The sequence below is a fragment of the Xenopus tropicalis genome, chromosome 7, assembly GCF_000004195.4.
Source record: "Xenopus tropicalis strain Nigerian chromosome 7, UCB_Xtro_10.0, whole genome shotgun sequence".
NCBI lineage: Eukaryota > Metazoa > Chordata > Amphibia > Anura > Pipidae > Xenopus > Xenopus tropicalis.
Window position 1 is genome coordinate 56,481,868 of NC_030683.2, and position 21,480 is coordinate 56,503,347.

At 39.9% G+C, this 21,480-nt stretch overlaps 1 protein-coding gene across 2 annotated transcripts in view; it reads right to left on the bottom strand.

The window, feature by feature from the left end:
• Positions 1-223: 223 nt before the first annotated feature.
• The window catches only part of erlin1 (ER lipid raft associated 1), a 100,873-nt gene continuing 79,616 nt past the window's right edge, over positions 224-21,480 (bottom strand). The window contains exons 9-12 of one of the 2 annotated variants that reach the window (XM_012966642.3): positions 20,653-20,744; positions 14,239-14,328; positions 1,812-1,891; positions 224-647 (exon numbers count right to left, since the gene is read on the bottom strand). In XM_012966642.3, the coding sequence (XP_012822096.1) occupies positions 507-647; positions 1,812-1,891; positions 14,239-14,328; positions 20,653-20,744 (403 nt within the window). In that variant the 3' untranslated portion in view covers positions 224-506. The remainder of the gene's footprint in view (positions 648-1,811; positions 1,892-14,238; positions 14,329-20,652; positions 20,745-21,480) is intronic. The other variant, NM_001016892.2, reaches the window with a different exon arrangement.

Below are 21,480 nucleotides of genomic sequence, written 5' to 3' on the forward strand. Positions count from 1 at the left end.
CAGAGGGGGGTCACGCACGTGGGCTGCCTGTTGGACAGCCCTGGTCTAAGAAAATCACCAGATTGCTGTAAATACTATCTCTATCCAAAGGGTTGGATTGGGCTAGCAGGGTGATGTCTCGTTTGTCTGAGGACGATTTAAATAACCTACAGGCCAATTTTTTTATGACAATTTGTTAGATTCAGTGTATACTGGAACCTAAAATCTTTCACAAGGAGGTAATACAGATTGCTAGATGCCTTTTTATTTTATAAAAGTTTTAAACTTCACCACCAAATTATGAAATATTAAAACTGTAGTTGGAAGAACCAGATATATTTAGCAATCTTGTAAAAATAAAAGAAACTATTGAAAAAAAACCCAAAATGTGGAATACTGTTATCAAATTTGATAATCAAATTTTCTCCAGACTAGGAGGTACTTTCTTGAGATGCATACATAATTTTGTGCTCCAGTGGTATCACTAATAGGTTTCCAAAAAGCATTTCTTGATGGTCAGGCTTATTCTATGCACTTTTTCCTTCTATCCTACTTCTTGATGAAGAATCAAAGAACATGGTGGGGATGTTACTGCCAAAGTATATCTTGTTGTTTGCAGAGACAGCTTGATACTTTATAAGCTCCAGATATTGAGGTGTCAGTTTTAACTAGAAGAAAAATATAGAAATTGTAAAACAACATATGCAGAAATTTAAAACCGCTTTTATTTTTAGTGCAACTAGAGACAAATTGCTATATTTTCTACCCATAATGCATTACTTTTACCCACAACTCCAGTGAAATAACTGCAGTGAAATGGCACTAGTAAATAAATGAAGGCAAGAACAGATCATGTTGTTAAAAGAAAATTAACATATTCAGAAAAATGTCCAAAAAAAAAACGAAAGGAAAAAGATGAGTGCAAGAAGAAGGTGACAAAAGTGGAGAGAATGCAAGAACTAGTAAACTGAAAAGAAAGTAGTAATTGCAGTGCAAAGCAAAAGAAAGGAAGGGTTTGGGTGCCTAGAACACTTGGATGATTTTTCCTTGGAGTACAATCTACATAGCCGTGATGCACTGGCTAAGAGACTGGAGGAGTGTTTAAACTAGGCAAGGGGGGTGAGCTAGAGTATTATGGCAGTGGAATTAGTAAGAGGTCATGGGGGAGGAATGAGGGGGGCATACAGTTTACCAGCTAAGAAGACCCCTTCAGCTAAGAAAGCAGGCAAATAGTAACCTTAGATCTAACTCTCTGTTACATAATATAAAGATCAGAGGAAAATGTAGTAACCTCTGCTGTATGCTGGCTAATGCATAAAATAGGAAAGCTGGAGTTTATTGCATGTGCTGAAAATCATTGTTATTCTCACTGAGACCTGGTGGGATGAAACATGTGACTGGGCTGTGAATTTAAAAAGGGTGTAACAATTTAAATTCACAGCCCAGTCACATGTTTAAAATGTTTGTTTCTTTCTTCAGTGACATTTTTAACAATGCTTTGTTTTTTTTAGTAACAACTAAGATGCAGAGAGGACCAGTATAATCAGAAATCAGTACCGTAATTAAAACAAGAATGTCTCTGTTTTACAGAGGGATGTTGTTAAAAATAACCACAAACATCTGACCCCTTGTTACATGATTTCTGTGAATATCTAACAGTTTTACTGTATGGATAGCACACTGTACAAGCCCCCTCTTTGCATCTCTACCACGTTTTTGCAGTTTTATAGCAGGGCACATACAGTAGCTCTCTGCAAAGCAGCTGGAAGGCGTTAATTTTAGTGCAGAGGGCTCACAACTAATAATGCATTTTTCTGTCTTCCAGTGCTCACCTTGTTAGCATCTGCAGACTTCTGAGCTGTGTAATACTCTGCATCTGCTTTTGCCTTCTCTCTAGCCAGGTAAGCAGAATCTGAAAGGAAATAAAATAGAAATTATACACTTATCATTATCTCTGATGTTTTAAAATATATATTGGGTTACCTATCATCAATTGTGATTGAATGTTGCCAATATATGCCTGGGAATTTCCTAGCACTAAGTTGAACTGAAAAAGCTGCTTAGAAATGTTGAGCAATCATGAAAATGTTTCACATCAAGTCCAGTTGCTCTAGACTGATAAGGAATACAGTCTGTGTGTGCAGATTCACCCACAGGCCCCCCATGACTTGGATGGATTTTGCTCATTCTTTTTTCAAGCTAGCCTTGGTTACTATTACTGTGGCCTTGAAGAGAGAGTCACCTGTTTGGCTGTAGAAGAGACAATGCTCATACGTTTTGTATGTTGTATGCTACCATGTCACAAAGTCTATAAAAACCCGGTGATGCCTTTGTTCTGTAGTTCAGAACACACATACGTGTCAAATAAACCATACCTATTTGCCTCAAATGACTTTTGGTATCTGAAATTTCCACAACAGTTTGATGGAAAATGCAGACAGGCTCAGGTCATGGAGAGGAACTGGGGAACACAAAGAGGCAGAAAGCGGGCGTTCAAGGTAAAAATTTCCTTGACTCTTCTTTCCTCCCCCGGTTCTTTGCAGAATGGGTGGTCTCTGTCAGCAGGCACTCCGGATAACCAATAAGTGTAGCATTTCAAAGTAGCTCAATTTATAGTAAAAGCATATTTAGTTTATTAAATCCATACATAATACAAAAAAGCCTTACGCGTTTTGTACCAAGAAGGGTGCTTAATCATAGGCTGTGATTACACTGCTTTAAAAACGCTGCTTTGAACCACTACATTTTTTGATGATCCGGAGTGCCCATCTGCATTTCCTGTGTATATTTCCAATTTGCTCTCTAAGCTGAAGGTCTGGGACTTGAGCACCCGGACCCACCGTAACCAAGGGTAAGCTTTCTACTTTTAAATCGTCAGTAGCTGTTTTTCCTTGTTTTTTGAGGTCTCTGTCAGCAGCCTGACCCTGGAAAATCTTTACAGGTATCTGTGTTTTGTCCTAACCACGTGTCTGATAAGAAAGTGTTTGTGTGGGGAAACTAAAGGGAGAAGTCCTTTCTCTCAGAACGTCAAAATGCAAAATATTAGCAAATTGTTTTGGCAAGTGGCTGGCCCAATTACAAGACAGATGACTCAAGAGTGCTGCTACAACCTCCTACCAATACCGTAAGTACTAGATATCCCAAGAGAGCCCAGGACTTGAGGGAAGTGGCACCATGGTAGGTAGCCTATTTCTGTAGTGAGACTCCACTAGATACCCAAGAAAGTGTAGGACTTGAGGAAACATAAAGAGCATAACGCGATGTGCGAGAAACAAAACCTGTGCTACAAACGTGAAGACTGGGTGTAAGGGTGTCGCTGTCCACATGAACTACAAACTAAGAAATGGTAGTAACCTAAACTTAGAAATGGCTCAATTAATTTAACCTAAATGTCTCAAATGTCAGGAAATCAAGTAAATAAAACGTACCAAATACAAAAGAGAGATCCGGGTGTATAAACCCCGGATCTGTCTCACAGTTGATCTAGGTCAAATTCCCAACACCATCATATCAGCTCTCACAATGTGAAATCCTAAATGCAAAGAACTCACCGTTGTTCAGAAGTGGTTCAGGTGCTCAGAGCCCCGAACCTGTAGCTGGGGAAGGCGAAATCACGCATACGCAAAAGGGCTCCAAATGCACCGGACACAGCGGCTTGCTTAAAACTCGATTTTTATTACTCCATTTAAAAACAATACGCCTGACGCGTTTCGTGTAAATATACACTTAATCATAGGCATAACAAACACAAGCAAAAAAACATTTAAATAGTGACATAACGATGATGAGCAGGACATCAGTACTGCCCATTTAACTCTTAAACAGTTGGAGAAAATTCGATACAATCAAGTTCAATGTAGCAAGCCACACAAAGTTACACAGTAAAATTGAATCAATAATAAATATATAAGCACATGAGATAAAAGTCATAATACCCCACAGCGATGACCTTAATAAAATCAAAGTGATTAAAGTAAGAAACAATGAATAAGGTCATTAAATTTCAGGTTAATTATGTCAAACATAGCAACTGATATCAAAAACAGAATTCAAACCAGTAGGATGCCGAGTGCCCAAAATAAAGATCCATTTCACCTCAAGACGCAACAGTCTATCATGCATATTTGAACCTCTTTCATCAGGGAAAACCCTGTCAATAACTTGAATCTGTAAAAGGGAAGGATCAGCCTCGCAACATTGTGTAAAGTGCCTTGCAATAGGACTGTTACTACTCTTTGAAACAATGTGTCTGATGTGCTCTCGCATCCTACTTTTTAAAGAACGGATTGTACAGCCAACATACTGAATTTTACAACTTAAGCAGGTTAACAGGTATACAACATACTGTGTATTGCAATTTGCATAAACACGTATATCAAAAGATCTGCCCGTAACCGAACTCTGGAAAGTGGTGGACCGTTTCACATACGTACAAGTGATACATCTACGCGCGCCACAGATGTATGTACCTTTTGTAGCCAACCAAGTGGGTTTAGTAGGTTGTGATCTCCACAAAGTGGGAGAGAGGACATTGCCCAAAGTGGGAGCTTTTCGTGCCACAAACCTACAGCCCCCTTGTAAGATCTGTGCTAGAGGCGTTCTCAGGGCGCCTCAATGAATGCGAGATTGAACTGCCTCTTTATTTAAGATTCCGGAATTTGGAGAAATTTTCTCTGAGGGAGATGAACTTATGGTGGGATATTGCATCCCTTGAAAAGTATTTGGAATTGAATATTATCCCCCGGGGTCTACGTATTCGTAAAGTACCCTCGTTTGCCATAAATGAAACTGAATTCATGGATAAGTGGAATTCCGTTCTAACTAACTGTTCTCTACAATTAATTTGTCTCCTGATTGATTATAAACGTAATGATTTAATTCAAATACAGAGGCAATTAACGAACATATATGAGACAGTAACTAAGTCCCATGACTCAAATGAGTATCAAGATTTAAATTCTAATTTGAAAACTAAAATTAAAAAGGCTGAGGACTTAGTTTTACTAAGGAAGGTTAAAAAACTAAATAGAGATAAACGAGACTATGAGGAAGGGAGGGTCTATGTTTTGGCGCAGATGGGATTTAAGCGATATTATAAGGATGTTTTCCCTAAATCAGATTCATATAAACCCATTTTGAAAAAGCCTCATCCGCCAAAATATGTTAGATTTTCTAGCACTGAGGATGAATCTTATACTGTGAACAATAGTGCCTCTCCCTGCTCCTCTTTCTCCTCTGTCTCCTCCCAGCGCGACCGTGAATCACGCGCCATTGAGATCTTTAATGATGTGGTCCCTGCTACTCGACAATCGCTTAGGAATCGTGGGCGCAATATGAAAGATGCCGCTTCCCTACTAAGAGAGGGTGACGTTAGGAATCAGAGACGCTTTACTAATCGGCAGTCTGGTCGAGATCAGGAACGGAGAGACCGTGAAAATGAAGTTTCATCTGCTCATGAGAATCGCCCAAACTACCGACTTCGGGAGCGGAGAAGGAACACGAGACCCACGTTCTGAACCTTTCCAAAAAACTGCTAACAAATGAACAACTCACCTTGCTTGCTAAGGGGCTATCGTTTTCACCTTCAAAAAACTTTGATGTACTTGAGACTTTGATTGATGTGAATAGATTCATACGCAAACTTACTTTAAAGAAACATTTTTTGACTGGGACTGATACTGTGGATAGTGCACAATCAATAAATGAGGTGGGATCCGATTGTGGTAGGTGTTTTTCCCCCATGTCTACTAAACCTAGTGACTCTAGCTGTAAGCTCTCATTTGATGATGACATACGTTTCATACTTTGCAAAGTGAGTCTGAGTTTTCTCAGAGTTGGTATTGATTCCAGCCTATTGAGCAGAAAATTACGTTTTGGTTCTGATTTTTATCCAGTACACTGTAGGGGCAATGCTATCGATACATTTCAGGAACTGGTAGAGAGGGATCTTTTGGATTTAAAAGCTAAAACTAATTCTCACTTCTCACGCTCTAATCTTACTTATAAAGAGCAGATTGCCTTAAAGCAATTACGAAATGACCGTTCTATCGTTGTCAAGAATGCTGACAAGGGTGGATTGGTCGTCGTGCTTGATAGTGAGATGTATCAAAATGAGGCATTGCGACAGCTTACTGATCCCTCCACTTATCAAGTTCTGAAGGGTAACCCCACAGTAGCATATGCTAAAATCCTTACCAGTTTAGTCAGTGATGCCTTTTATAGTGGTCTTTTGACCATAAAAGTAAGAGATCATTTGTTACCCACTTCTACTAAGATACCATTGTTTCATCACTTACCAAAGGTTCATAAAAAGGAGCGCCCCCCTGTGGGGAGACCCATTGTGTCTGGAATAGGGTCACTTAATGAAAGGCTTTCAGAATACATTGATTTACTTTTGCAGCCTCTTGTACAATGATTGATTTCATATGTTCGGGACACTAAGCATGTCCTTCAATTTTTGGGTGGTTTGAGGTGGTGGGATTCTTATTCTTGGGGCACAATTGATGTGACCTCTCTTTATTCATGCATTTCCCATCACAAGGGGTTATCTGCGGTTTCATATCACTTAGATAAATACAGTATGTATGATGTGGTGACAAAGAATTTCATTTTGGATTCCATATCATATTTACTAACGCACAATTTCTTTAAATTTGATGGGGTTTTCTATCTCCAGAAGTGTGGAACGTCAATGGGTGCGAAGTTCGCACCCACCTACGCCAACCTGTACATGGGTTGGTGGGAGGAGTCCCACATTTATGGTAGTACCTCTGATTTTATTGACAAAATTGTTTTCTACAAACGTTATGTGGACGACCTTTTGTTTATTTGGCGAGGTACAGAAAGCGAGTATGCTGGTTTTGTAAAGGATTTGAACACTAATGATTTAAATTTGAGATTCACTAGTGAGTTTAATAAATTTAGTATTTCTTTTTTAGATTTAAAATTGGAGGCGTTTGGCTCATATGTTGAGACCACTGTGTTCAGGAAGGCCTGTGCTGGTAATGCTCTATTGAGAGCTGATTCGTGCCATCCAGGCCACACCTTTAAGGGAATCCCGTTGGGGCAGTTCTATAGACTTCGAAGGAACTGTAGTACAGATGGAGCTTTTCTTCAGCAAGCCTGTCTCTTACGCAATAGATTTTTAGATCGTGGGTATACCATGAGATCTCTCTCAACAGCTTTCATTAAGGCCCTCCGAATGGAGAGGGTGTCTTTACTTGCTGATAAGGTCACTGATAGTGATAAAAAGGATAAGAGCGATGTTGCACTTATTTTTGTAACTACCTACAGCAATCAGTTTTATAGAATTAGAAAGGTGATAGACAATTTAATACCTGTTTTATATAATGATCCACAACTAGCACAGATCTTACAAGGGGGCTGTAGGTTTGTGGCACGAAAAGCTCCCACTTTGGGCAATGTTCTTTCTCCCACTTTGTGGAGATCACAACCTACTAAACCCACTTGGTTGGCTACAAAAGGTACATACATCTGTGGCGCGCGTAGATGTATCACTTGTACGTATGTGAAACGGTCCACCACTTTCCAGAGTTCGGTTACGGGCAGATCTTTTGATATACGTGTTTATGCAAATTGCAATACACAGTATGTTGTATACCTGTTAACCTGCTTAAGTTGTAAAATTCAGTATGTTGGCTGTACAATCCGTTCTTTAAAAAGTAGGATGCGAGAGCACATCAGACACATTGTTTCAAAGAGTAGTAACAGTCCTATTGCAAGGCACTTTACACAATGTTGCGAGGCTGATCCTTCCCTTTTACAGATTCAAGTTATTGACAGGGTTTTCCCTGATGAAAGAGGTTCAAATATGCATGATAGACTGTTGCGTCTTGAGGTGAAATGGATCTTTATTTTGGGCACTCGGCATCCTACTGGTTTGAATTCTGTTTTTGATATCAGTTGCTATGTTTGACATAATTAACCTGAAATTTAATGACCTTATTCATTGTTTCTTACTTTAATCACTTTGATTTTATTAAGGTCATCGCTGTGGGGTATTATGACTTTTATCTCATGTGCTTATATATTTATTATTGATTCAATTTTACTGTGTAACTTTGTGTGGCTTGCTACATTGAACTTGATTGTATCGAATTTTCTCCAACTGTTTAAGAGTTAAATGGGCAGTACTGATGTCCTGCTCATCATCGTTATGTCACTATTTAAATGTTTTTTTGCTTGTGTTTGTTATGCCTATGATTAAGTGTATATTTACACGAAACGCGTCAGGCGTATTGTTTTTAAATGGAGTAATAAAAATCGAGTTTTAAGCAAGCCGCTGTGTCCGGTGCATTTGGAGCCCTTTCGCTGTCCACATGGGCTCAATTAGTGCGCTTGCGCACGAAAGAACGTTCGTGGTGCAACAAAAGTTCGGCGACGTGCGTCCGCATGCAAGTGACGCAGTTCAGTGTGCGTCTTGACGCAAGTGCGTCCTCGTGTATTGGTGCCATCCTGTTAGTTTAAATAGTCGCCTAGAACTCACCATCTTTGCTTGGTTATTAAGTTTACTCTTGTGCCTGGCGTTTATCCTGATCCTGTTTATTTGTTTTTGAACCTTGCCCGACCTTCGCTTCTGAACCTGTTCTGCCCGCCTTGACCTGTCTGACTATTCTCTCGCCTGATCCTGTTGTACCTCGTTTGGCTCTCCGGCCTCTCTCCACTTCCGTGCTTCCTGTTCCCATCCACAGGCAAGCCTTCGGTAGTGTGGGATGTTTGTGGGTTTGCTTACATTGACTTGTCTTCCTGGTCGTGACACTGGGAAGACAGAGGTCAAAACCCCCCCCTCAAAAAATTTTCTCTCACTCTGTTTTATAGCCGGACACAAAGCTCTTTTTTCTATCCTTCCCACCAACCCTAATCTAACCTTGATAAATAATGAACTCTTGGTTTTGCCTGCTTGTCTAGCATATTGTAGCGATAAGAGGTATATTCAAATTTTTTCAAGCAACATGATTTAAAGCATTTCATGATCATTTCATGGTCTCCTTTGAGATAATGCTGCAGAGACAGCGCTATAAGGGAGTAACTAAAACGCTCAATTTTAGACGTGCAGACTTTGCCAGTATAAGGGCATCTCTGCAATGTGTCAACTGGGAAAGGCTTTTCATGGGGTTAGACACAGAAGGAAAATGGAACATCTTTAAAACATTGCTTTGTAGGTATACACAACAGTATATCCCCCTTGTAAGCAAGGAGAGGCATCGCAAAGCAAAACCTTTATGGCTGAATAAAAGTGTTATTGTCGAGGTTGGTAAGAAAAAACGTGCTTTTAGGGCATTCAAGTTAGCTGGGACAGCAGAAACTTTCATCAGGTACAAGGAAGCAAATAAAGCATGCAAAAAAGCTATCAAGCAAGCTAAAATAGAAATGGAAAGGGATATTGCTGCTAGGAGTAAAAAGAATCCTAAATTATTTTTTAATTATGTGAATAGTAAAAAAATGAAGCAAGAAGGGGTGGGAACTTTATTATCACGGGGGGGGTAAGTTGGTTGATGAGAACGGGGAAAAAGCTGAAATTTTGAACTCTTATTTTTCATCTGTCTATACATCTGAGGAGCCAGATAATGAAGGCTTCCCTTGTAATATGCCCAGTTCTAGTAATTTAGCTACTGACGCATGGGTCACTCGGGAGGAAATTCAAAAGAGACTTGAACATGTAAAGGTAAACAAAGGTCCAGGGCCGGATGGGATTCATCCCAGGGTATTAAATGAGCTGAGCGCTGTGATTGCCAAACCTCTTCACTTAATTTTTCAGGATTCATTGAGGTATGGCATGGTGCCAAGAGACTGGCGGATTGCTAATGTGGTGCCGTTATTTAAAAAGGGATCCCGTTCTCAGCCTGAAAACTATAGGCCTGTTAGTCTGACATCAGTAGTAGGAAAACTTTTGGAAGGGGTAATAAGGGATAGGGTACTTGAATACATTGCAGTTCACAATACTATTAGTTTGTGCCAGCATGGTTTTATGCGTAACAGATCTTGCCAGACTAATTTAGTCACCTTTTATGAGGAGGTGAGCAGGAACCTTGATGCTGGAATGGCAGTTGATGTCATCTACTTGGACTTTGCTAAAGCGTTTGATACAGTACCTCACAGAAGGTTAATGATCAAATTAAGGAATATTGGCCTAGAACATAATATTTGTAATTGGATAGAGAACTGGCTGAAGGATAGATTACAAAGAGTGGTTGTAAATGGAACATTTTCTAATTGGACCAGTGTGGTTAGTGGAGTACCGCAGGGGTCAGTCCTTGGTCCTTTGCTTTTTAACTTGTTTATTAATGACCTGGAGGTGGGCATAGACAGTACTGTTTCTATTTTTGCTGATGACACAAAATTGTGCAAAACTATAAGTTCCATGCAGGATGCTGCCGCTTTGCAGAGCGATTTGACAAAATTAGATAACTGGGCAGCAAACTGGAAAATGAGGTTCAATGTTGATAAGTGCAAAGTTATGCACTTTGGTAGAAATAGTTTGCGTTTATATTATCTACTGAATGGTAGTGTGTTGGGGGTATACTTAATGGAGAAGAATCTAGGGGTTTTTGTTGATAACAAGTTGTCTAATGCCAGGCAGTGTCATTCTGTGGCTACTAAAGCAAATAAAGTGCTGTCTTGTATAAAAAAGGGCGTTGACTCAAGAGATGAGAACATAATTTTGCCCCTTTATAGGTCCCTGGTAAGGCCTCACCTTGAGTATGCAGTGCAGTTTTGGGCTCCAGTCCTTAAGAAGGATATTAATGAGCTGGAGAAAGTGCAGAGACGTGCAACTAAACTGGTTAAGGGGATGGAAGATTTAAACTATGAGGTGAGACTGTCGAGGTTGGGGTTGTTTTCTCTGGAAAAGAGGCGCTTGCGAGGGGACATGATTACTCTGTACAAGTACATTAGAGGGGATTATAGGCAGATGGGGGATGTTCTTTTTTCTCATAAAAACAATCAACGCACCAGAGGTCACCCCTTTAGATTAGAGGAAAGGAGCTTCCATTTGAAGCAGCGTAGGTGGTTTTTCACAGTGAGGGCAGTGAGGTTATGGAATGCCCTTCCTAGTGATGTGGTAATGGCAGATTCTGTTAATGCCTTTAAGAGGGGCCTGGATGAGTTCTTGATCAATCAGAATATCCAAGGCTATTGTGATACTAATATCTACAGTTAGTACTAGTGGTTGTATTTATAGTTTATGTATGTGAGTGTATAGATTGGTAGGTGTGGGTTAGGTGTGCTGGGTTTACTTGATGGACACTGGTCTTTTTTCAACCCTATGTAACTATGTAACTATGAGAATGCAAGGAAAGTGTATAAATGGCACATGAAAGAGTTACTGGATTTCTGACACTGATAAAGGGCAACATTGGCAACAGAGTGATATTGTATGTAAATAATACAGTAGAAAATGTTTTGTTATGTGTACTGGCATTGTAAGTGAAGTTTATTAGAGAATGAAACGCAGACTGGGTTACGAATAGCCCAGAGAGCAGAAATAAAAGTTTATGCTATATTACTGTTGAAGGTGCTATTCTGTAACATGGAAGCAAGATGGCCCCTGTGCCAAAGACTGGACCCAACTCGTTTTTCAAGCTGCCCTGCTTCCATTGTTTGTGTAGCAAGGGGTGTGCCCTACGTGCCCAACCCCTTGGGTGGATATTGAGGTGGTGACTAAGGGCATGGTAGACAGACTGGTGTCCGCCCTCTCTATCAAAACTCTTTTTCATTCTTAAAGTGTCTGCCAGTTCGTTCATAGCCTCTAACAGGAATGGTGCTTCACATACCTACTGTACCTGTGTGTTATCAAGGCAATTAGTCTGGCTGCATCATGCTATTGCAGGAGTGTATCATCAAGTACTGTTCCACAGCAATACCTTTGATAGACAATGTCTGATATAAATAAAAATAAATATATTTTTGCCTTCCACATTCACTGGGGTTAGTTTCTTACTATTAAGGCAATAATGAAGCTTGTGCATTCAGTAACTCTTATTAAGGAAAGAGCCTGTGATAATGGAACTCTTATCTGCATATTGTCATTTTTTTCTGTAATACATTTCAGTTTTGTTGGTCATTCTACAGCAAGGTTTTTTGTAACTAATGTTTAGTTTCTCATAGTTTTCTCTCCCATAGTTACATAAGGGTTGAAAAAAGACCAGAGTCCATCAAGTTCAACCCTTCCAAGTAAGCCCAGCACACACAACCTATACTTACCAATTTATGCTATCACATACATAAACTATATATACAACCATTCATTCTAACTGTAGATATTAGTATCACAATAGCCTTGGATACTATGCTTATTCAAGAACACATCCAGGCTCTTCTTAAATGCATTAATAGAATCTGCCACTACAACATCACTAGCAAGGGCATTCCACAACCTCACTGCCCTCGCCGTAAAAAAAACACCTATGCTGCTTCAAATGGAAACTCCGTTCCTCTAATCTAAAGGGGTGGCCTCTGGTGTGTTGATTGTTTTTATGGGAAAAAAGAACATCCCCTATCTGTCTATAATCCCTTCTAATGTATTTGTACTCATGTCCCCTCACAAGCGCCTCTTTTCCAGAGAAAACAACCCCAACCTTGACAGTCTTCCCTTTACCAGTTTAGTTGCACATCTCACACTCTCTCCAGCTCATTAATATCCTTCTTAAGGACTGGAGCCCAAAACTGCACTGCATACTCAAGGTGAAGCCTTTCCAGGGACCTATAAAGAGGCAAAATTATGTTTTTTCATCTCTTGAGTCAATGCCCTTTTTATACAAGACAGCAATTTATTTGCTTTAGTAGCAACAGAATGACATTGCCAAGAATTAGACAATTTACAAATCTACAATTACAATCTACAAAAAACCCTAAATCCTTCTCCATAAAGGATCCCCCCAACAAACTACCATTTAGTTCACGTTTATATTATTTCTACCAAAGTGCATAACTTTGCACTTGTCCACATTGAACCTAATTTTCCAGTTTGCTGCCCAGTTTTCCAATTTTGTCAAACTGCTCTGCAAAGTGGCAGCATCCTGCATGGAACTTATAGTTTTGCACAATTTAGTGTTTTCAGCAAAAATAGAAACAGTACTCTCTATGCCCACCTCCAGGTCTATGCCCACCTCCAGGTTTAAACAAGTTAAAAACCCTGCAGTACTCCACTAACAACACTGTTTCAATTGGAAAATGTTCCATTTACCACCATTCTTTGTAATCTATCCTTCAGCCAGTTCTCTATCCAGTTACAAATATTATGTTCTAGGCCAATAATTCTCAATTTGATCATTAACTTTCTGTGAGGTACAGTATCAAAGTCCAAGTAGATGACATCAACTACCATTCTAGCATCGAGGTTCCTGCTCACCTCCCCATAAAAAGTGACTAAATTAGTCTGGCAAGATCTGTTACACATAAAACCATGCTGGCACAAACTTATAGTATTGTGAACTACAATGTATTCAAGTACCCTATCCTTTATTACCCCTTCCAAAAGCTTTCCTACTACTGATGTTAGACTAACAGGTCTATAATTTTCAGGCTGAGAACGGGATCCCTTTTTAAATAACAACACCACATTAGCAATTTGCCAGTCTCTTGGCGCCATGTCAGACCTCAACGAATCCTGAAAAATTAAGTGAAAATCACAGCGCTAAGCTCGTTTAATACCGTGGGATGAATACCATCCAGTCCTGGACCTTTGTTTACCTTTACATGTTCAAGTCTCTTTTGAATTCCCTCCCGAGTGACCCATGTGTCAGTAGTTATATTACTAGAACTGGGCATATTAAAAGGGAATCCTTCATTAGCTGGCTCCTCAGATGTATAGACAGATGAAAAATAAGTGTTCGAAATTTCTGCTTTTAACCTGTTCTCATGAACCAACCCCCCCCCCATTCACATAATTAAAAAATAATTATTTTTACTCCTAGCTGCAATACCCCTTTCCATCTCTATTTTAACTTGCCTGATAGCTTTTTTGCATGCTTTATTTGCTTCCTTGTACCTGATGAAAGTTTCCACTTTTACCAAACCATAAAGGTTTCACTTTGTGATATATTTTCTTGCTTACAAATGGAATATAATGACATGTTTACTTGTTTAGAAACATTCTTCTCTTGGCCATCTCCATCTCACAACCTGGTATTGTATCTCACTCATTGCTTCTTTGTCTATGAATACCATCACCTTTTTCAATCCACAAATTGGTCTTGCCTCTGTCCATATACCTAATCTTGCTACAAGTTGCAATCTCACCTTCAATCTCTGAAATGAATTTTTCAGTTTCTTTTTCCATGACTTTCTGCCGGTACTGGATCTTGGCCACCTGAGCAACCTTTTCTGCTTCTGCAAAAAGAGATGAAATAAAGCAAATAAGCAGCATATGGTTAATTCCCTAATCAAGAATGTTTTAATGAGGCAATGCAGAATCATGTGAAAATGTGACACATTTTCTATTAACAGAGGACTTATATTAAAGGACATGTAAACCCCCCCCCCCCACACAAGAAAATAGTCAGTTAACAGCCTCTTTGAAATCTTTCAATACTTGCCACACTGGTTGTCCAGAGGTTAATAGTAAGGCTGCTGCATCTCCTTAATCACATAGATTTCCTTCTCCTCCTGTAACCCACACGGCCCCCTCCCTAAGAAATTTGCTTTGACTTCTGACTTGTGGGCATGCTCTGTTATTCTAAGCTCAGATTACTAAACACGCCCTCCAGTCTAGCAGCCAGTGAAGTGATGGCATTGCTGGTTCCCATAGAAACTCAGCTCTAGCTCTCCTAACTTTCTCTCCAGAGCTGAGAACTTTAATCAGACAGTTCTGCCTGTGTGAGCCTGTATTGTTGATGAAATTTATGCTGAATAAGGGTCTGTTTGTGTGTTATGCTGTTTTCAGATTTAAATGCATCTGATTATGTATCAGAGGAAAAATGACCACCGGCGAAAGCTGCTATTTGATGTGATGGTGCTAGCAAACGGAGGGGAAATATGCAGTACAAATAATGCCATTTGGGTGGGGGAGAGATGCCCAACTGATATACACTGTAGGCAAATGTAGGCTTTACATGTCCTTTAAAGTTACCCAGTTTAAATAAAATGACTGCATAATTCACTTAATTCTTTCAGCCTAATTATGAATTCTATCTAAGGCTAATGGTACAAGGGGCTGGGGCCCCTAATGGCGTGTGCACACCCCAGACCCTGCTGGCATGTATGGAGCAAGTTAACTTGCTGAGCAAACCTGAAGGCAGCAGTTCTAGTACAAAAGGGGGAAGAGTGTTAGGAAGGCAAGGCATATATGGTAATAGGGGATTCAATAAATATTAAGTTGGGTAGAGAAACATGAAGATAAATTGTGCCTTGTTAGTTTGCTAGGGTTTTGGTATGTGGTGGAGCTAGTGGAAAGAATATATGGAGAGACGGTTAAATAGCCAGGGGGTCATCGTACATAAGTAAGCTTTATCAGAAGGTCTATGCAAATAAGCACTCACAGAAACACTGCACTGACTTCTCTGTCAAAAGATTTGCTGTGTCTGTTTTCCTCTGCCAGAGACAGAACTCTCCCCCCACTTAGGAATGTGGATCTGAGCCAATCAGCAGGAAGCTTCCTCATAGTCTTACAAATTGAGCATGTACACCGGTCTTGGTCTTGGTGCAGGAGCGAGGCATTATGGGAACTTTCTTTACACAGCTTAGTGTTTTTTCTTCCTGTTTGGCTTCTGATCATCTGAACAGGTGAAATATGGGGAGACTTAAGGGCACTATTGAGAGAACTGAAGGTATGCCTGCAGCTTGAGATTATCTCTTTATTAGCCTTTCCTTCTCCTTTAATGGAAAGGGTGGAAGTCCTAAATAATGATTTCAGAAACTAGATGAACAGCTGATGGTGGAATTTCAGAGTTTAAGACACTGGTGTAAGAAGACAGGATTTGGGGTTTTCAGAGAACTAGACAGATTTTTCTGTCAGCTAAATACTATTCAGCAGTAAAAGGCTGCTCCACAGTGCTGAAAATATTATGAAAAAATAGGATTGGAGAGATAAATCATTGTGGCACATGTGATAAGGAAGTTTAGTCACATGTAAACAATGTACAAACATGCAGGAGTATTAAAAGGGACCTGTCTCCCATATAAGCTGAAAAGATAAAAGTCATTTTACAATTAAACATGATCCATACCGATTATAAGCTTTTAAGAAATATAAGTCAAAGGGGACAGTAGCTGCATTTAATGAATATAAATACTATAACAAGTGTAAAACAGCAATCAGGAAGGCAAAGATAGAAAATGAGGAGCACATTGCGGCAGAGGCCAAGACTAACCCAAAAAAGTTTTTCTAAGTATATTACTAGTAAAAAGATGCAGGTTGAGGGTGTGGCCCCATTGAGTTATAGTAACAATATTGTTACAGTGGATACAGAAAAGGCAGATGTGTTTAACTAGTTCTTTTCTTCTGTGTATACAGTAGAGGAGCCAGAGTGTCAAGTCCCACTCAATAGCTGCACTGTTGCCTCAGCTCCAACTACATAGTGGTTGACACAGGATATGGTGCTTAAAGGGTTACACAAGATAAATGTGAACAAGGCACCTGGGCCAGATGGAATACACCCTCGGGGACTGAGAGAGCTAGGCTCAGATTTACAGTGGCCTCTGTTTCTGATATTCTCAGACTCGCTTTCTAAAGGCTAATGTCATTACTATATTTTAAAAGGGAGTAAGGGGGCAATTATAGGCCTGTAAGTTTGACATCCATGGTAGGCAGGTTATTTGAAGGCTTGTTAAAGGCCTACATTTGCCTACAATGTATATAAGTTGGACACGTCTCCCCCACCCAAATGGCATCATTTGTAGTGCATATATCCCCTCCGTTTGACAGCACCATCACATTTTCCTAAACCAAATAGCAGCTTTCACCTGGTGGCCATTTTTCGTCAGATACATAATTGGATACATTTAAATCTGCAAACAGCCTACACACACAGACCCTTATTCAGCATACATTTCATCAACAATACAGGCTCACACAGGCAGAACTGTCTTTGATAAAAGTTCTGCTTTGTTTGAGCTGAGCTCAGGAGAGTTGGTCGGGAGAAAAAAATTGAAGCAGACAGCTAGAGCTGAGTTTCTATGGGAACCAGCAATGTCATCTCTTTACTGGATGCTAGACTGGGGGGTGAGTTTAGTAATCTGAGCTTAGAACAACTGAGCATGCCCACAAGCCAACAGCCAAAGCAAATTCCTGAGGGAGGGGGCTGAGTGGGTTACAGGAGGAGAAGCAAATCTGAGTGATTAAGGGGACAACCAGTGTGGCAGGTATTGAAAGATTTCAAAGAGGCTGTTCACTGATTACATTTTTGTGTGTGGGGTTTACATGTCCTTTAAGGGATCACATACAAAATTATTTACTGGAGAATGGCATTATGAGCAGTAATCAGCATGGCTTGAAGGACAGGTCTTGTCAGACCAATTTAATTGCCTTTTATGATGAGGTAAGTAAGAAGCTGGACAGTGGGGATGCAGTAGATATAATCTATTTGGATTTTGCCAAAGCATTTGATAACGTTCCCCACAAATGACTGCTTTCCAAACTAAGGTCTATTGGTCTTAGTGAAGTTGTTTGCACATGGATAGAAAACTGGCTACAGGATCGGGTACAGAGGGTTGTCGTTAATGGTACATTCTCTACTTGAAGTAAGGTTCTTGTGGGGTCCCTCGGGGTTCTGTACTGGGTCCACTTTTGTTTAACTTGTTCATAAATGACTTATGGGAGGGTATTATAAGTAATGTATCCGTGTTTGCAGATGACACAAAACTCTGCAGCCTAGTCAACTATGTCAAGGATGTGGCATCCTTGCAGCAGGATCTTGACCAACTGGTAATCTGGGCGGCTAAGTGGCAGATGAGATTTAATGTGGATAAATGTAAGGTCATGCACCTGGGATGTAAAAATATGCAAGCCACTTATACCCTTAATGGGACTGCACTAGGCAAATCCATAATGGAGAATGACCTTGGAGTCCCTGTAGCAAGCAATACCAGGCAGCAAGCTGCAAGGGCAAATAAGGTTTTGAGCTGTATTAAAAGGGGCATAGATTCACTGGATGAGGGTGTTATTGTTCTGCTTTACAGAGCACTGGTAAGGCCCCATCTAGAATATGCTGTTCAGTTTTTGTCTCCAGTGCTCAAACGGGACATTATTGAATTAGAGAGGGTCCAGAGAAGGACAACTAAGCTGGTATGGAAAGTCACAGTTATGAAGAAAGACTGGCTAAGTTGGGTCTGTTTACACTAGAGAAGGCGCTTAAGAGATGACATGATAACTATGTATAAATATATAAGGGGATCATATAATAACCTCTCTAATGCTTTATTTAGCAGTAGGTCCTTCCAACGGACACGAGGGCACCCACTCTGTTTAGAAGAAGGAAGGTTCCGTTTAAATATTCGGAAAGGATTTTTTACTGTGAGAGCTGTGAAGTTGTGGAATTCCCTTCCCAAATCAGTCGTGCTGGCTGATACATTATATAGCTTTAAGAAGGGGTTGGATGGCTTTTTAGCAAGTAAGGGAATACAGGGTTATGGGAGATAGCTCTTAGTACAAGTTGATCCAGGGTCTGGTCAGATTGCCATCTTGGAGTCAGGAAGGAATTTTTTGCAGCAAATTAGAGAGGCTTCAGATGGGGTTTTTTTACCTTCCTGGATCAACTAGAAGTTGGGCAGGTTATATATAGAAGATCTATAAAAAATATACAGATCCAAGCACTTCTTTGAAGTGGAGGGTAAACTTAACGGTTTACTAGGTTGGTCCAGGTGCTCATGCCCCAGACCCTCAGCATAAGGGAGTCCTTTTTGGAGAACAGAAAAGCGAAGTAGGCAGGCACTCCAGAATCACCAAGGAAATAGTTGTAGAACAACTACAACTATTTCCTTGGTGATTTCTGGAGTGCCTGACTGCTTCGCTTTTCTGTTCTCCAAAAAGGTTATATATAGGCATTATGGTTAAACATGATTGACGTATGTCTTTTTTTCACCCTAATTTACTATGACTGTAAAGGCATTTAAAAATCCCAGCTGGCAATCTTATATTGCCTTAGACATAGAGGTGTGGCAGAAAATAACTTTAACTTTCCATTCAGCACTTCCTAGATGTCACTGAATTTCTCACTTTTCCTCTCCCTCCTCACCATCTAATTGTGTAGCCAGTGCATGGGCAGTGGCATCTGGTCCTCCATTTTATCAAATAAAAAAGACTAATTATTAAAAAAATATTAAAAACTATTAGAAAATAAAATAAACTAAAACTAATTGCAAAACGAGGATTTGCAATTTATTACACTGAATGCACACTGTTTGGGGCATTGTAAATGTATATGTTTAACATTGATAGACTGCACAAAATAAAAAAAAATTCTAATATAGTTAGTTGGGCAAAATGTAATCTATAATTGCTGGAGTGAGGAGATGTCTAATATAAAAGCCAGCAAAAAAATCCAGTAGCACACTGAAGATGCAAGCCGTGAAAAAATTGTATTTTTTCACGGCTTGCATCTTCAGTGTGCTACTGGATTTTTTTGCTGTTGGATATTGACCCCCATGCAAGGTGAGGTTCTTCCAGTATTTGCACCTGATACCCGTTTGGGTAAGTTAACAGAGGGTTGAGCTCCCCAATACTGCTATTGTTATTAATATAAAAGCCAGAACACTACTTCCTGGTTTCAGCTTTCTAACCTCTTACCCACAAGTTGTTTGTGAGCCAGACAGATTGTCTCTCTGTTTCAATCACGGCAGTTTAGCTGCGCTGAAAGAATAGGGGACACTAGATACTTCCAGGCCAAATACCAAAAATGCCAGTGAACACCAAAAATGACAACAGAGACAGACCTAGAAAATATTCAGTGCAACTGCGCCTGATATGTGACAAAGAACACGTACAGTTGCACTGTTTGAAAAATCAGCCTTAATCGTAGTAGATGTAGCCCACAATGTTGCTGGAATTCCATAAAAATACCCTGCATTGTAAATTGAAAAAGCATGGTGATTGTGCTTGAAACTGCACTTTGCTTACTGCAATTGTGTGATGAAAATGTGTGATTCTGCCACACTCTTAAAGGAGAAGGCAAACTCACCTGGGGATGCCAAAATGTTAGGCACCCCCAAATGACTTAAATCGCCTACCTTTTACCCCGGACTGGTGCCCCTGTTCGGAGAGAACAGCACCAGCCCGGGGTAGCTGCATCGCTTCATCCTTCCTGTTCACGTGTGCACGCATGCGCAGTAGAGTGAAAAAGCCGAACTTTAACAGAGAAGTCAGCTTTTCACTCTACTGCGCATGTGCCGGTCGTGGGGTCCTGGCAAAATGAAGCAGGAAGCACTCGCTCGCAGGTACCCTGGGCTGGTGCTGTTTTCTCCTAACAGGGGCACCAGCCCGGGGTACAAGATGAGCGATTAAAGTCACTTGGGGGTGCCTAACATTTTGGCACCCCTAAGTGACTTAGCCTTTCCTTGTGCTTTAAAGTTGATAAGAGGATACAGGATGATAGAATTAGGGAGGGCCATGTTCAATGGTGTAGGGGAGTACAGGAGGAAAGTTCTGTAATTGAAAATTAATTCTCAGTTTAGAAAATGTAGCATCATGTCTGACATGATGCTTCCAGCACTTGTTCTTACCTATAACTGCCTTTTTTCTCTCTGTTTCAGCTTCTTTCTCCACCACTTTTTGCCTTTGTTCTGCAATTAGGAGCTTTGTCTTTTCACTCTCCCTGTAGACAAGGTAAAATAGTAAGGAAATCACATAAAGCCTGATATGGCATAAAGAATCCTTAAACAATTTCTTTAAATGAAAACACTGTCAAGAAGTCCATGAAATAATTAAGGGAACAAGGTTGTGTATTTAACTAATTTCCTTCATTTTTTATGGCTCATCACTGTGGGCACAGGAACCAATAACATGTTGGTTTAACTTTGATCTACCATCTCCATTATTACTTACATATCAGCAGCAAACAAAGGACTTGTAAAATGCTCCAAACCCTGTCATGCACATTAATATACTAAACTACCTGACCATACAAAACTTACAAAGGAGCAAATTACTTCAGTGTAGTAAAACAAGACATCCAATATAACTCAGTCTAATTGGATTTTTTTTTATATACAATAAAAAAGGGAAAAAGCCGCACTCCCTCTTCTAAAAAACAGTTCTTTATTCCATTAAATATAAAAACATGCTTTGTATTAAATAAAAAACATGCTTTTAAAACATTCAAGTTTACCATCAGGCAAGCTAAAATAGAGATGGAAAGGGGTATTGCAGCTAGGAGTAAAAATAATCCAAAATAATTTTCTAATTATGTGAATAGTAAAAAAAAATGAAGCAAGAAGGAGTGGGAACCTTATTATTCGGGGGGGGGGGGGGTTGATGAGAACAGGGAATATTTTTGAACTTTTATTTTTCATCTGTCTATACATCTGAGGAGCCAGCTAATTAAGGCTTCC